We start from the raw sequence: 16386 nt of genomic DNA on the forward strand, positions 1-16386 counted from the left end.
GAATTTCTTAATATTTTTCTTCTAAAGGGTAGATGTCTTTAATAATTGTATTTCTTTTTGTCTCTTAATTTGTTTTACTAACTGGTAGTCCTACTTTGGATGGCAAGATCCAACTTAATAAAACAATTCTGTCCACTAGAGACACAATGCAGAAAAATACAAACTAGAAAATACAGAGAAAGATTGCCTCACACATTAATAGTGCACCCAATTGACACCCACAAAAATGCTTGGAATCTAGGTTAACAATTTAAACGTAGATGTCACTCTCTGATATTGAAAGGAGTCCCCTTTTCATGGCTGAAAGGTTTGAAGATGTCTACACGAATGGAGAATGTGAAAGGGTAAAATAAACAAACCATTTTTGAAAATTTACTATATTTTCTTCATTAGGTAAATACGCATTGTGTTGTGTTTCTATTGCAGGGGCAAATACATTAACTACAACAACAAGACCAACATCCACTACTACACAAGCAGGTAATGGCAGCCTGATGTGAAATCTGATTGTATCTTTCGAAATGTACTTAATGCTATTCTCACCCTTTGCAAATAACACTCTATATTATGAGATTCTTAAAAGAAAAGACTGTAACATTGAGCAGAATGACAGATAGACTACTGCTGTGTTTTAGATAGTTTGTATTTATGAAAATATATATATATATATATATATATATATATATATATATATATATATATATATATATATATATATATATATATATATATATATATATATATATATATATATATATATATATATATATATATTACCTACTGGCGGTCGCCAGTAGGTATATATAGTTAGGATTTTTTTCCTATGGGATTTTTGAAAATTCTATGTTGAATAACTTTGGCGTTTGAGGACGTAATTGGCTGAAATTTTCTGGAAAATGGAACATTTTGTTTCTGAGCAGCCCCTGAAAATTTGGGGGGGTTTCGTCAAGCGGGGGCCGAGAAAAAAGGGGGGTCCCAAAACGTGTTTTTAACATTGAGTTTTCCATAGGGCGGTTGGACTCACTTTTAGCTCGAACGGCTGAATGGATTTCCACGAAACTTGGCAAAATTGTAGGGACTGGTAGCCCGATGTGCCTTTGCTATGTCTCAAGATATATGCTCCAGTGGTTTTTACGAAAATTAACTTTGAAAAATATATATTGGGCTACATTGGGCTATATATATGTTGGAGCCCAAATGTAGCCCAATGTAGCCCAATGAAGCCCAATGAAGCCCAATGTAGCCCAAAGATGGCCGCCAGAGACAAAAAAAACAAATGTAGCCCAAATATCAGCCAGATGTAGCCCAACTATAGCCCAGTGACAGAATGTCCCAGAGTGTTTTAAAGAACAACTAGAACGCTAACAGTCTTACTTATGACAAAAGTATGGCACACCTGAAGTCATCTTGATTGGAATAAAGTGGTAACACTTAATACATTTAATTTGAAAAGGAACAAAGTAAGGGGTTTCATTTTGCCATAGAAATGTTATATATATATATATATATATATATATATATATTCACTGAAAAAACCATAGGTTATAGACCATATATAGTTAGGAATTAGCATTTAAAAAACCTTATTTTACTCACACAAAACCATTGAAATTCCATATATAGTTAGTTGCACTAACTATATATTGCGCACCCGCAATCCACTGCTGATGATGTCACATATTACATCATTCATGACATGGTCAGTGACATCACTGATGACATCACTGATGACATCTCAAATGACATCACTGATGACATCACTGATGACAACATCCAGTGACTATGTTTCTGTAAAGTTAAAATATGTCTTACATATTGAAGAATGAGTGGATGTATAAGTGTCTGGACGAAGGATTTAGTAGGTGCATGACTGAATGTATGAGTGAGTGATTAAATGTGTCTCACTGAGTGCATGGGTTAGTGACTAAACTGTCTTAATTTGTGCATCATTATGTCTGTTGTTCTGTAAACTGCTGCATGTGTTGATCAGTAGCTATATGAGTAACTATATGGGTTATTGATTGATTGCCCAAGTATTTGCATGGGAGACTGAGTGTGTGTGTGGCTGGATGGGAGGTGTGTGACTCTGTACAGATCAATGTGTACTTGTATCAATGATTGTATAAGAGAGTAAGTATGTGTTAGTATATGGTTGAAAACGTAAGGTGCTCTATGTTTAACTGTATAGAGTAGAAAATGGAAGTGTGATTGATTCTTTACAGGACTGACTAGGTGTGTGAGTAACTCCATGGATGAGTGGCAGAGTGTGAGTGTCTGTATAGGTGTATGAGTGCATATGATTGTGTTGTAAACATGAGTGATTGTATGTATGAATGATTGTATGGGTGAATGAGTGAATGTGTGTGTAGACGTAGGAATCAGTGAGTACGTATGTAGTAACTAGTATTGGTGTGTCAATGGTTTCAAAAATTATACTCTGTTTTTAACACTGGGTGAAACAGAGGTTATATTAAAATGTGAGGAGATGCATTGTATTGTCACATGAATGATATCATCAGTGATGTGGTCATTGATGTCAAATGAGATGTCATCAGTGATGTCATCAGTGATGTCATTTGAGATGTCATCAGTGATGTCATCAGTGATGTCACTGACCATGTCATGAATGATGTAATATGTGACATCATCAGCAGTGGATTGCGGGTGCGCAATATATAGTTAGTGCAACTAACTATATATGGAATTTCAATGGTTTTGTGTGAGTAAAATAAGGTTTTTTAAATGCTAATTCCTAACTATATATGGTCTATAACCTATGGTTTTTTCAGTGAATTTTCAAGGTTTTGTAAATGCTAATTCCTAACTATATATGGTCTATAACCTATGGTTTTTTCAGTGAATTTCAATGGTTTTTTAATAGCAAATATCATAAGCTGTCGAATGTCAAGTACGTGGTAAGAATTTTTTTTTTCGTGTTTATGCACACTGATCTGCTTTGATTGCTGCCCCCCACCCCTCATTTCTATTAGGAGTACTCTCTCTTTGCAGATAGTGAAGGGTAGTTAATGCAGCCCTTTCCCCCTTTGTAATCCGTCGTGCCTGCTTCTCTCTCCATTTGATTGATTGTTCTCTTTGGTTCATTCTCTATTTACAAACAAGCACAGAGTCGCAATACTCTGTTTAGTCTTTGCAGATAGCGAAAAATCGTGTAAAAAAACAAAAGGAATCGAGCAAAATCAGTAGGCCACTAATGGGATCTCTTTTGACCTCGCTAAAATAGAAACATTAGGAACAACCTGTTGAAAATAGCAATGCGTATGTATATAAGCGGCGTTCATTTGTGTTCACAGTACCCCTTGTTGATTGTTTCAATCGAGCATTGAATTGTTCGAAGTTAATTCTCTTAACGATCTTCTCTACCTGCAAACGAGGAAGAATAGGAATATTCTATCTCCCTTTGCAGATAGTGAAGGGTAGGTAACGCAAGCCTTTAACACGTCGTACCTATTTCATTCCTCATTGATTGATTGATTGTCCGAACATTGACTGTTTGGGAATTAGTTCTTTTTGGAGGTATTCCCTGTTTGCAAATAAACGTAGGAAAATCTTTGCAAGTAGTGAAAGGGTACGTAATGCGGACCGTTCTCCCCCGTTGTAATCTGTCATGCCTATCTACTCCCCACTGATTGATGCACCTTTTTCACCCGGACCATTTACTAGAGATACGTCATCTGGCCCGACCAGAGAGCACCCCTAGTGAAAAGGACATATGCAATAATAACGAAGTGATCACTGTATCCTGTTAACAGAAACTTTACCATGAAACAACCTGGAAAGAAAAAAATAGGAAAACGAAAATCAGTAGGCCACTGATGAACATGAACTTTTATTAAACAACGAACAAAGAAACGATAACATAACGTAATGATAAAACCTATTAATGTCCTAGAAACAAGAAAACGTTAAAATATGCCAGTGGTGAGAGACCAGAAAAACAGTAAGAGAAACCAAATCACCCCTCGCTGTCCCACCGCCTGCCACGCCAAAAAAATCGATAGACTAGGGAAAATGCAAGTCAGTAGAACATCCACCCCCACTCTGGAAACTTCCAAGGTGGGGCAGGGTTCCGGCTACGCCCAGCCGGGAGCAGCCCATATAAGGCAGGTTCTGCTGCCACGCCTCGGCCAGGAGATCCTAACGTAGGGTGTAGCCGGAGGAGAGGCCGAGACCAGCGGGACCCGGCCAGGGGATTGCCTTTACAACGCTGAACAGTTGCAGGGGGGGGGAATGTCTCCTCGACCCTCCCCTCTCTCTCCCAGTCCGGCCGCGGTGGCCCTTGAGAGTTGCAGGTAGTCCCGCCACATGCTCTTCCGGTCCGACCACCAACGGTCGGGGGGCCGAGGCCGACGGGATCCGGCTGCAGCCGATAAACCAAGAAACCCGTTCATGGGGCCAGAGCCAGGGGCGTCCGGCCGACATCCACCGGAAGCCCGGCCCGAAGACGGACGGGACACTTCTTTCTTTTATAATGGCTGCGACAACACTGGAGGGGGATGTCTTGCACATGCCTCCGACCCCCCCTCGTCCTCATCGCCTGGTCCGGCCATAACAAATCTCAAGCGAGACGCCGTGGGGTGCACTGGGAGGGAGAGACGGTGCGAACAGGCCTCTCCCGCCTCCCCAGGTGGAGGCTTCCCAGCTGCACCCTCAGCGCTCCAGGCGGTGGCATCCTAACAACTCCAGTGCTGCACAGTTTCGGAACGACCTAGATAACGGTTCTTCCACTGTGGCCATGCTGCAACGTCTCGCCCGGCAGGGTGGAGCCCGTCCGCTCATGTGACCCCGCGATCGCCGGTAGCTGCCGAACTCTCAAAATGGCGGTCGACCTGGCAAGAGCGGGCCCAACATAAAGAAATGGCCCGGTCACTGGTTGACTCCACCACCGTAGTCCTCCACGACCTTGAAGATTCTAGAGGAGCCGCGGGAGTCTCCGACCCCCGATGGGGAATGACTGCCATGATCGCCCGTGGAGTGACGAAACTGTATCCGCGGGACGTCGGCGCTCCCATGCTGGCGCCAGCCTCACTTTGAATTACTACAATCCTGCAGACCTCACTTCCGGTGAAAGCACAGTGTGACCCGGTAGGAAAAATTATTGCACCCCCTCCCCTTTTTGACTGATAGTTCAAACCACCGATCCTTTCCTTTGCCCTTTTAACGGAACTTTGGACTGCCTCCCCCTCTTTTACATTTTCTAGAGAAAACAAAACATTAACCACTACATTAGCATAGCAGTTGACACCAGAACTGTTTTCAAATTGAAAACCAACAACATCTTCAACAGAATCCTTTTTGTTTCTGCTGTGACCCTGCTACAGCACAGGCATTGTCCCCAGCAGTAATTCTGCAATGCCGGTAAGAATAGCTGTGGTGCCTACTGGACTCACTCACCCCCGCGGCGCCCCACGCCGTTATTTGCTGGGCGGCAACTTGCTAGACATCACTTTCGTGCCATCTAGATTTCAGCGCGTTATGCTGCCTTGGAACTATTCGCACAACAGACCGCTACTGACAAGAATATTTCATTATTGGTGCTGTCAATTTCAATAAATCTATTGGATAATTAAAAAGAAATTGCCACGGTCTCTTCGTTGTTTAAATGTTTTTACTGTTTTTGTTTTGTTGTATATATTTATATGTTATTAAAGTTTTATATTCCTACTACTTTGTTGGAGTGCTATATATTTTTAATGTGACACATAATTGTAAAAACTTTGATGTACAAAGAGTCATTCCTGGAATCTTCCGCTTCAGGCTCGGTCCTCTCCCCAATCACAATACAGGATGGTTTTCAGATAGTAGGAACGCGTGTGCTGTGACGGATCACATCGGGTGTGGGCCTTGATCTACTATAACTCCTTTGAAGAGGGGTGATTCTTTACAGCTGGGGCCATAAACTACATCTGCAGGGCTAGCTGATAGCCTAGGACCGGCCTGGACATTCGGACACAGAGGAAGAGGAGTGTCAGAGGGTGCGGTAGTGAATAGGGCGAAAGGGAGGTGTCGGGCGGGCACAGAGTGTGATTCTCAGGGAAGAGCAGCGCAGATGGGGGAAGGTTTATTGCCCATGCATAAGACAGAGAGCGGTGGTGACCAGTGCCTGGGGGAGATGCTTACGAGGGTGAGGAGCCATGCTACGAATCGACAGCGTGCAGAGAGTGGGTCTGGTCAAGACATCTAAAATGGCTGCCGTGCACGACAAAAGTGTGGCATTTCAAAAAAGGCAAGATGGCGCAGACAATGTTTTTCAACACTTCCTCATTTCCTTCGAATCGAACGTTAACAGACGTTGGGGCATATTACCAAAGTTAAGCGATATTTATCGCTAACGATGCTTACCAACCAATTTTTTACCACTAAGCATCGTCAGAAATTATCGAAGATAAACCTTACTATTATCAAGGTTTATCGCAAATGCGATAATAAACGGCCGCAATGCATGAATATCGCTAAAAACTCAGCGATATTCATGCATTACCGAGCTAATGCTCTTAGCCATGTTATCCACCTCCCATTGGATAACATGGCTAAGAACTGCTCAGGGCAGGTGTTACTTTTTGGAGATATTCGCGCTTAGCGCGAATATCTCCAAAAGTTGGTAATAGGAGATAGATATCTTGCATGTTGTAATGCAAGTTATTGTGGTATATGGAACTCATACCATAATCTCTCAGGAAAGCAGAAACTGATCCTTTTGGGACCGCCTAAAAAGGCCTAGGGGGTGAGGAGTACTCTACTTTGCCCCCTTTTCACGTTCCGAACTATTTTATTTTACTCTCTTCTGTAATTACACAAAATACCAGCGATAAGATGCATCGGAGACACACAGTGAGAGAAAGGAGGCCGGAGATGAAGAAGACATGTCAAATACACATTGGAGATAATATAGTGGCAGAAGGGAAGTAAATATGAGTAAACTTACCATGTAACATAAAAATGTTGCACTCTATACTATAAGTCTCATTTTATACTACAATCACTTCGCTACAACCTCATAAATTAAAAATAAAAATAAATAATGTCTCAAACAATTTTTGATTTCTAAATATAAATTTATTCTTCAGAATTTTCTAAATTTGAAACAACTACTAACATGTCCTCATCAGTAATTTCCTCTTCAATCATCTCATCTGGAATCTCCTCATTAAAAGTCTGCAATGATGATTCTTGTAACTCTATGGTCTCCAAACACTCGATAAATTCGCCATCAAGAGATTGATCAAAAAAATCATTCAAGTCATCTCCTCCTTCTGACAATATTTCATTATTGGTGCTGTCAATTTCAATCAATGTAGTGGAATCATTCAAGTCATCTCCTCGTGACAATATTTCATTATTGGTGCTCTCAATTTCAATCAATGTAGTGGAATCATTCAAGTCATCTCCTCCTTGTGACAATATTTCATTATTGGTGCTGTCCATTTCAATCAATCTAATGGAATCATACAAGCCATCTCCTCCTTGTGACAATATTTCATTATTGGTGCTCTCAATTTCAATCAATGTAGTGGAATCATTCAAGTCATCTCCTTGTGACAATATTTCATTCTTGGTGCTGTCCATTTCAATCAATCTAATGGAATCATACAAGTCATGTCCTCCTTGTGACAATATTTCATTATTGGTGCTCTCAATTTCAATCAATGTAGTGGACAATTCAAAAGAAATTGCCACGGTCTCTTCATTGTGAGCCATTTTATTTTGAAATTGCTTGCTGTAAATTGCAGAAAAAAATAATCACTTTCATTTATCGTTTTTAGTAATACATAATATAAAACTAACTTCATCAAGTATTTAGTATAACAGAAGGACAGCAAATAAATAACAGAAAACATTTTTCAAATTATCTTCAAGTGTACAACATAGTTCCCCTTACAAATTAACAACTCACCTTTTTAAAAGTAGCAGAAGTGTTAGTACTGTGTAAATCAAACACCAGAAATTCACCACCAAAAATTCCTCACAAATGTACCTCAGACAGTAGTATCACAAAATGGCTGTGGTTTCCTCTCATTTGACATATATACATAACCAATTAACTTTCATCACACACAAATACAAAACCAAAGTAACATTTTAATTGGTTCTAAATTTCAACACTTTCAAATGTGTTTTCCCCATGCAATTTTCCATAGGACATTTACATACGTCTACAGCCTGAATGGCTGAACGGAATTACACCAAACTTGGCAAAATGGTACATCAAACCTAAGAGGTCAGGAAGGATCTACTATGCCCCCTTATGGTCATTTCCCCCTTCGCTTTGGCCTCCTCTTGTCTCTCAATCCTACCGAGGGACAAGATGGCGGCCGCTACGGACTGTTTGGAATGTTGACAGACGCCGGAGAACCAATCAGCTTCGCAAAGCTCCGTAACGCGAAAAGTACGCGAAGCGGAGCGCTGTTACAGATATATATCTTTTTTTCAACGTTAATTTCTCAAAATCCACTGGAGCACATATATTGAGACCTAGCAAAGGCACATCGGGCTACCAGTCCCTAATATTTTGCCAAGTTTCGTGCAAATCCATTCAGCCGTTCGATTATTATTATTTTGGGTTTTTTTTGCCCCGCGGGGCCCTTTTAAAACCTCCACATCAAACCTAGGGGGTCAGCGAGGATCTACTATGCCCCCTTATAGTTATTTCCCCCTTTGTTTTGACCTCCTCTTGTCTCTCGATCCTACCGAGAGACAAGATGGCGGCCGCTACGGACTGTTTGGAATGTTGACAGACGCCGGAGAACCAATCAGCTTCGCTTCACAAAGCTCCGTTGCGCGAAAAGTCCGCGAACCAGAGCGCTAACCGGTCCGCTGTTACAGATATATATCTTTTTTTAAACGTTAATTTCTCAAAATCCACTGGAGCACATATATTGAGACCTACAAAAGGCACATCGGGCTACCAGTCCCTACAATTTTGCCAAGTTTCGTGCAAATCCATTCAGCCGTTCGGGCTAAAAGTGAGGCCAACCGCCCTATGGAAAACTCAATGTTAAAAACACGTTTTGGGACCCCCCTTTTTTCTCGGCCCCCACTGGACGAACCCCCCCCAAATTTTCAAGGGCTGCTCAGAAACAAAATGTGCCATTTTCCTGAAAATTTCAGCCGATTCCGTCCACAAACGCCAAAGTTATTAGACATAGAATTTTCAAAAAACCCATAGAGAAAAAATCCTAACTATATATACCTACTGGCGACCGCCAGTAGGTAATATATATATATATATATATATATAATATATACATATATATTACCTACTGGCGGTCGCCAGTAGGTATATATAGTTAGGATTTTTTTCCTATGGGATTTTTGAAAATTCTATGTTGAATAACTTTGGCGTTTGAGGACGTAATTGGCTGAAATTTTCTGGAAAATGGAACATTTTGTTTCTGAGCAGCCCCTGAAAATTTGGGGGGGTTTCGTCAAGCGGGGGCTGAGAAAAAAGGGGGGTCCCAAAACGTGTTTTTAACATTGAGTTTTCCATAGGGCGCTTGGACTCACTTTTAGCTCGAACGGCTGAATGGATTTCCACGAAACTTGGCAAAATTGTAGGGACTGGTAGCCCGATGTGCCTTTGCTATGTCTCAAGATATATGCTCCAGTGGTTTTTACGAAAATTAACTTTGAAAAATATATATTGGGCTGCATTGGGCTATATATATGTTGGAGCCCAAATGTAGCCCAATGTAGCCCAATGAAGCCCAATGAAGCCCAATGTAGCCCAAAGATGGCCGCCAGAGACAAAAAAAAACAAATGTAGCCCAAATATCAGCCAGATGTAGCCCAACTATAGCCCAGTGACAGAATGTCCCAGAGTGTTTTAAAGAACAACTAGAACACTAACAGTCTTACTTATGACAAAAGTATGGCACACCTGAAGTCATCTTGATTGGAATAAAGTGGTAACACTTAATACATTTAATTTGAAAAGGAACAAAGTAAGGGGTTTCATTTTGCCATAGAAATGTTATATATATATATATATATATATATAATATATATATATATATTACCTACTGGCGGTCGCCAGTAGGTATATATAGTTAGGATTTTTTTCCTATGGGATTTTTGAAAATCATATGTTGAATAACTTTGGCGTTTGAGGACGGAATTGGCTGAAATTTTCTGGAAAATGGAACATTTTGTTTCTGAGCAGCCCCTGAAAATTTGGGGGGGTTTCGTCAAGCGGGGGCCGAGAAAAAAGGGGGGTCCCAAAACGTGTTTTTAACATTGAGTTTTCCATAGGGCGGTTGGACTCACTTTTAGCTCGAACGGCTGAATGGATTTCCACGAAACTTGGCAAAATTGTAGGGACTGGTAGCCCGATGTGCCTTTGCTATGTCTCAAGATATATGCTCCAGTGGTTTTTACGAAAATTAACTTTGAAAAATATATATTGGGCTACATTGGGCTATATATATGTTGGAGCCCAAATGTAGCCCAATGTAGCCCAATGAAGCCCAATGAAGCCCAATGTAGCCCAAAGATGGCCGCCAGAGACAAAAAAAAACAAATGTAGCCCAAATATCAACCAGATGTAGCCCAACTATAGCCCAGTGACAGAATGTCCCAGAGTGTTTTAAAGAACAACTAGAACGCTAACAGTCTTACTTATGACAAAAGTATGGCACACCTGAAGTCATCTTGATTGGAATAAAGTGGTAACACTTAATACATTTAATTTGAAAAGGAACAAAGTAAGGGGTTTCATTTTGCCATAGAAATGTTTTATATATATATATATATATATATATATATATATATATATATAATATATATATATATATTACCTACTGGCGGTCGCCAGTAGGTATATATAGTTAGGATTTTTTTCCTATGGGATTTTTGAAAATTCTATGTTGAATAACATTGGCGTTTGAGGACGGAATTGGCTGAAATTTTCTGGAAATTGGAACATTTTGTTTCTGAGCAGCCCCTGAAAATTTGGGGGGGTTTCGTCAAGCGGGGGCTGAGAAAAAAGGGGGGTCCCAAAACGTGTTTTTAACATTGAGTTTTCCATAGGGCGGTTGGACTCACTTTTAGCTCGAACGGCTGAATGGATTTCCACGAAACTTGGCAAAATTGTAGGGACTGGTAGCCCGATGTGCCTTTGCTATGTCTCAAGATATATGCTCCAGTGGTTTTTACGAAAATTAACTTTGAAAAATATATATTGGGCTGCATTGGGCTATATATATGTTGGAGCCCAAATGTAGCCCAATGTAGCCCAATGAAGCCCAATGAAGCCCAATGTAGCCCAAAGATGGCCGCCAGAGACAAAAAAAAACAAATGTAGCCCAAATATCAGCCAGATGTAGCCCAACTATAGCCCAGTGACAGAATGTCCCAGAGTGTTTTAAAGAACAACTAGAACGCTAACAGTCTTACTTATGACAAAAGTATGGCACACCTGAAGTCATCTTGATTGGAATAAAGTGGTAACACTTAATACATTTAATTTGAAAAGGAACAAAGTAAGGGGTTTCATTTTGCCATAGAAATGTTATATATATATATATATATATATATAATATATATATATATATTACCTACTGGCGGTCGCCAGTAGGTATATATAGTTAGGATTTTTTTCCTATGGGATTTTTGAAAATTCTATGTTGAATAACTTTGGCGTTTGAGGACGGAATTGGCTGAAATTGTCTGGAAAATGGAACAGTTTGTTTCTGAGCAGCCCCTGAAAATTTGGGGGGGTTTCGTCAAGCGGGGGCCGAGAAAAAAGGGGGGTCCCAAAACGTGTTTTTAACATTGAGTTTTCCATAGGGCGGTTGGACTCACTTTTAGCTCGAACGGCTGAATGGATTTCCACGAAACTTGGCAAAATTGTAGGGACTGGTAGCCCGATGTGCCTTTGCTATGTCTCAAGATATATGCTCCAGTGGTTTTTACGAAAATTAACTTTGAAAAATATATATTGGGCTACATTGGGCTATATATATGTTGGAGCCCAAATGTAGCCCAATGTAGCCTAATGAAGCCCAATGAAGCCCAATGTAGCCCAAAGATGGCCGCCAGAGACAAAAAAAAACAAATGTAGCCCAAATATCAGCCAGATGTAGCCCAACTATAGCCCAGTGACACAATGTCCCAGAGTGTTTTAAAGAACAACTAGAACGCTGACAGTCTTACTTATGACAAAAGTATGGCACACCTGAAGTCATCTTGATTGGAATAAAGTGGTAACACTTAATACATTTAATTTGAAAAGGAACACAATAAGGGGTTTCATTTTGCCATAGAAATGTTATATATATATATATATATATATATATATATATATAATATATATATGTATATATATATATATATATATATATATTCACTGAAAAAACCATAGGTTATAGACCATATATAGTTAGGAATTAGCATTTACAAAACCTTGAAAATTCACTGAAAAAACCATAGGTTATAAACCATATATAGTTAGGAATTAGCATTTAAAAAAACTTACTTTACTCACACAAAACCATTGAAATTCCATATATAGTTAGTTGTACTAACTATATATCGCGCACTCGCAATCCACTGCTGATCATGTCACATATTACATCATTCATGACATGGTCAGTGACATCACTGATGACATCACTGATGACATCTCAAATGACTTTACTGATGACATCACTGATGATATCTCAAATGACATCACTGATGACATCACTGATGACAACATCCAGTGACTGTATGTTTCTGTAAAGTTAAAATATGTCTTACATATTGAAGAATGAGTGGATGTAGAAGTGTCTGAACAAAGGATTTAGTAGGTGCATGACTGACTGTATGAGTGAGTGATTAAATGTGTCTCACTGAGTGCATGGGTTAGTGACTAAACTGTCTTAATTTGTGCATCATTATGTCTGTTGTTCTGTAAACTGCTGCATGTGTTGATCAGTAGCTATATGATTAACTATATGGGTTATTGATTGGTTGCCCAAGTATTTGTATGGGAGACTGAGAGTGTGTATGGGTGGCTGGGAGGTGTATGACTCTCTGCATAGATGTATGGGTTCAAAAGTGCATGTGGAAACAGCTGTATGGGCGGTTGACTGTGTGCATGACTGTATTGGTGAGTGAATAGATATCTCAGTGCTACATGTCAAAGTAAGTACAAATGTAAAATACAGTACATGTGAGAGTTGACATATATAAATAACTGTGCATAAGAGCCAGTGAATGTGTGAATGGCTGTATGGATCATTGTGAACTTGTATCAGGGATTGTATAAGAGAGTAAATATGTGTTAGTATATGTTTGAATAAGTAAGGTGTGTATAACTGTATAGTTGAGGAAATGGAGGTGTGATTGATTCTTTGCATGACTGACTAGGTGTGTGAGTAACTCCATGGATGAGTGACAGTCTGTGAGTGTCTGTTTACACTGAGTGTATCTAAGGTTATATTAGAGTCTGAAGAGGTTCATCGTATTATCACATGAATGATGTCATCAGTGATGTGATCAGTAATGTCAAATGAGATGTCATCAGTGATGTCATCAGTGATGTCATTTGAGATGTCATCAGTGATGTCATCAGTGATGTCATTTGAGATGTCATCAGTGATGTCATCAGTGATGTCACTGACCATGTCATGAATGATGTAATATGTGACATGATCAGCAGTGGATTGCGAGTGCGCGATATATAGTTAGTACAACTAACTATATATGGAATTTCAATGGTTTTGTGTGAGTAAAGTAAGTTTTTTTAAATGCTAATTCCTAACTATATATGGTTTATAACCTATGGTTTTTTCAGTGAATATATATATATATATATATTACCTACTGGCGGTCGCCAGTAGGTATATATAGTTAGGATTTTTTTCTCTATGGGGTTTTTGAAAATTCTATGTCTAATAACTTTGGCGTTTGTGGACGGAATTGGCTGAAATTTTCAGGAAAATGGAACATTTTGTTTCTGAGCAGCCCCTTAAAATTTGGGGGGGGTCGTCAAGGGGGGGCCGAGAAAAAAGGGGGGTCCCAAAACGCGTTTTTCACATGTTAATTTCCATAGGGCGGTTGGCCTCACTTTTAGCCCGAACGGCTGAATGGATTTGCAAGAAACTTGGCAAAATTGTAGGGACCGGTAGCCCGATGTGCCTTTGCTAGGTCTCAATATATGTGCTCCAGTGGATTTTGAGAAATTAACGTTCAAAAAAAGATATATATCTGTGACTGCGTCCTGGGTAGCGCTCCGTTTCGCGTACTTTTCACGTTAAGGAGCTTTGCGAAGCGTAGCTGATTGGCTCTCCAGTGTCTGTAAACATTCCAAACAGTCCGTAGCGGCCGCCATCTTGTCTCTCGGTAGGATCGAGAGACAAGAGGAGGCCAAAGCGAAGGGGCAAATGACCATAAGGGGGCATAGTAGATCCTCCCTGACCCCCTAGGTTTGATGTGGAGGCTTTAAAAGGGCCCCGCGGGGCAAAATAAATAAATTAAAAAAAACGGTTTATTGTATGTTTATAGACTTTTTTTTTTTGTTTATTTTTTTTTCTGCTGAGTGACGTCTCGGCCTATCTCCACGGGATGCAGTCCCTACCATCTCGGCGTTTAAGCCCAGGGGGACCGGTAGTGTGGGAGAGATAACGTCTGTTAACGTTCGATTCGAAGGAAATCAGGAAGTGTTGATAAACATTGTCTGCGCCATCTTGCCTTTTTTCAAATGCCACACTTTTGTCGTGCACGGCAGCCATTTTAGATGCCTTGACCAGACCCACTCTCTGCACGCTGTCGATCCTTAGCATGGCTCCCCACCCTCGCAAGCATCTCCCCCAGGCACTGGTCACCCCCGCTCTCTGTCTTATGCATGGGCAATAAACCTCCCCCCATCTGCGCTGCTCTTCCCTGAGAATCACACCCTGTGCCTGCCCGACACCTCCCTTACGCCCTATTCACTACCGCACCCTCTGACACTCCTCTTCCTCTGTGTCCGATTGTCCAGGCCGGTCCCAGGCTATCACCTAGCCCTGCAGATGTAGTTTATGGCCCCAGCTGTAAAGAATCACCCCTCTTCAAAGGAGTTACAGTAGATCAAGGCCCCCACCCGATGAGATCTGTCACACCACACGCGTTCCTACTATCTGAAAACCATCCTGTATTGTGATTGGGGAGGGGACCGAGCCTGAAGCGGAAGATTCCAGGGATTTATTTATTTATTTATTTGTGTGTTTATATAGCGCTATGAATAGACTCCCGAAGGAGTATCTCCGTGCTGGTGACACCTGGGAAGAAAAGAGCTTAGAGAAGGCCACAGGGAGTATCATTTTTAGCCAAAAACTTAATATGAACCAACGGATATATGTTAACATGAGTTAAACAAAAAAGTTTTCAGACATTTTCTGAAATTAAGATGGTTCCTAACTTGTTTTAAGGAAAGCGGGAGGGAGTTCCAGAAACTAGGACCTACCACAGATAGAGCCCTACCTCCTTGCCTAGATTTAGTGATTTTAGGAATGTTTAGCAAAAGCTGTTCACCAGATCTAAGGGTGCGGGTAGGAGCGTATGGAACAAATTTTGTAGCCAAATACTCTGGTCCCAATTCATTAAGGCCTTTATGGATAATACAGCAGGTCTTAAACTTTACTCGTTGCCGTATTGGCAACCAGTGTAGTTTGTGCAATAAAGGTCTGGAGGGGGACCTAGGAGGTGCATTAAGCACCAGCCTCGCTGCTGTATTTTGTACCACCTGTAGGCGGTTGAGAACTTCTTCATTAGCTCCTGCCAGAAGACCATTGCAGTAATCGAGGCGGCTGATAATCAGAGCCTGAACCAAGGTTCTCCTATAAGAATCAGGGAGGAACGGAAAAATCCTCCGGAGGAGACCTATTACGTGAAAACATGTTCCGACAGTAATGGTGACGTGATGTTTCATAGTCAACTCTGGTTCCAATCTGACTCCTAGATTCTTGATCACTGTTTTGGGCTCAGGAACTGGGCCTAGATCGAGAGGCCACCAATCAGGAGACCATTGGACCTTTACATCACCAAAAAGCATCACCTCCGTTTTTCCAACGTTACATTGGAGGAAATTGGAGGACATCCACCTTGCAACTGCCTTCATCCCATCGGAGAAGGATTGTATTATCTCCGGTGTAAGATGTTTAAAAGGGAAGAGGAGCTGCGTATCATCAGCATATGACACTGGGTGGAATCCATAAGCTCTGGTTACATCTGCCAAGGGGGCCACATAGATGTTAAACAAAGTCGGGCTCAGGCATGAGCCCTGCGGGACCCCCTTGGTGATGTTAACCTCCTCCGACCTAAAATCACCCATGGTGACAGATTGGGTGCGGTTGGAGAGAAAGCTTCTGATCCATTCCAGTGCAATACCACGATTCCACTCTCAGACAG

The 16386-nt window shown here is 40.9% G+C and overlaps 1 protein-coding gene across 1 annotated transcript in view; it reads left to right on the plus strand.

Moving 5' to 3' along the window:
• LOC144755247 (scavenger receptor cysteine-rich domain-containing protein DMBT1-like) overlaps positions 1 to 16386 on the plus strand; it is a 1092132-nt gene that overhangs the window by 708250 nt on the left and 367496 nt on the right. The window contains exon 24 of the mRNA XM_078643990.1: positions 427 to 480. Within this exon, the coding sequence (XP_078500116.1) occupies positions 427 to 480 (54 nt within the window). The remainder of the gene's footprint in view (positions 1 to 426; positions 481 to 16386) is intronic.

Source organism: Lissotriton helveticus, chromosome 5_1 (assembly GCF_964261635.1).
Source record: "Lissotriton helveticus chromosome 5_1, aLisHel1.1, whole genome shotgun sequence".
NCBI classification, from domain to species: domain Eukaryota; kingdom Metazoa; phylum Chordata; class Amphibia; order Caudata; family Salamandridae; genus Lissotriton; species Lissotriton helveticus.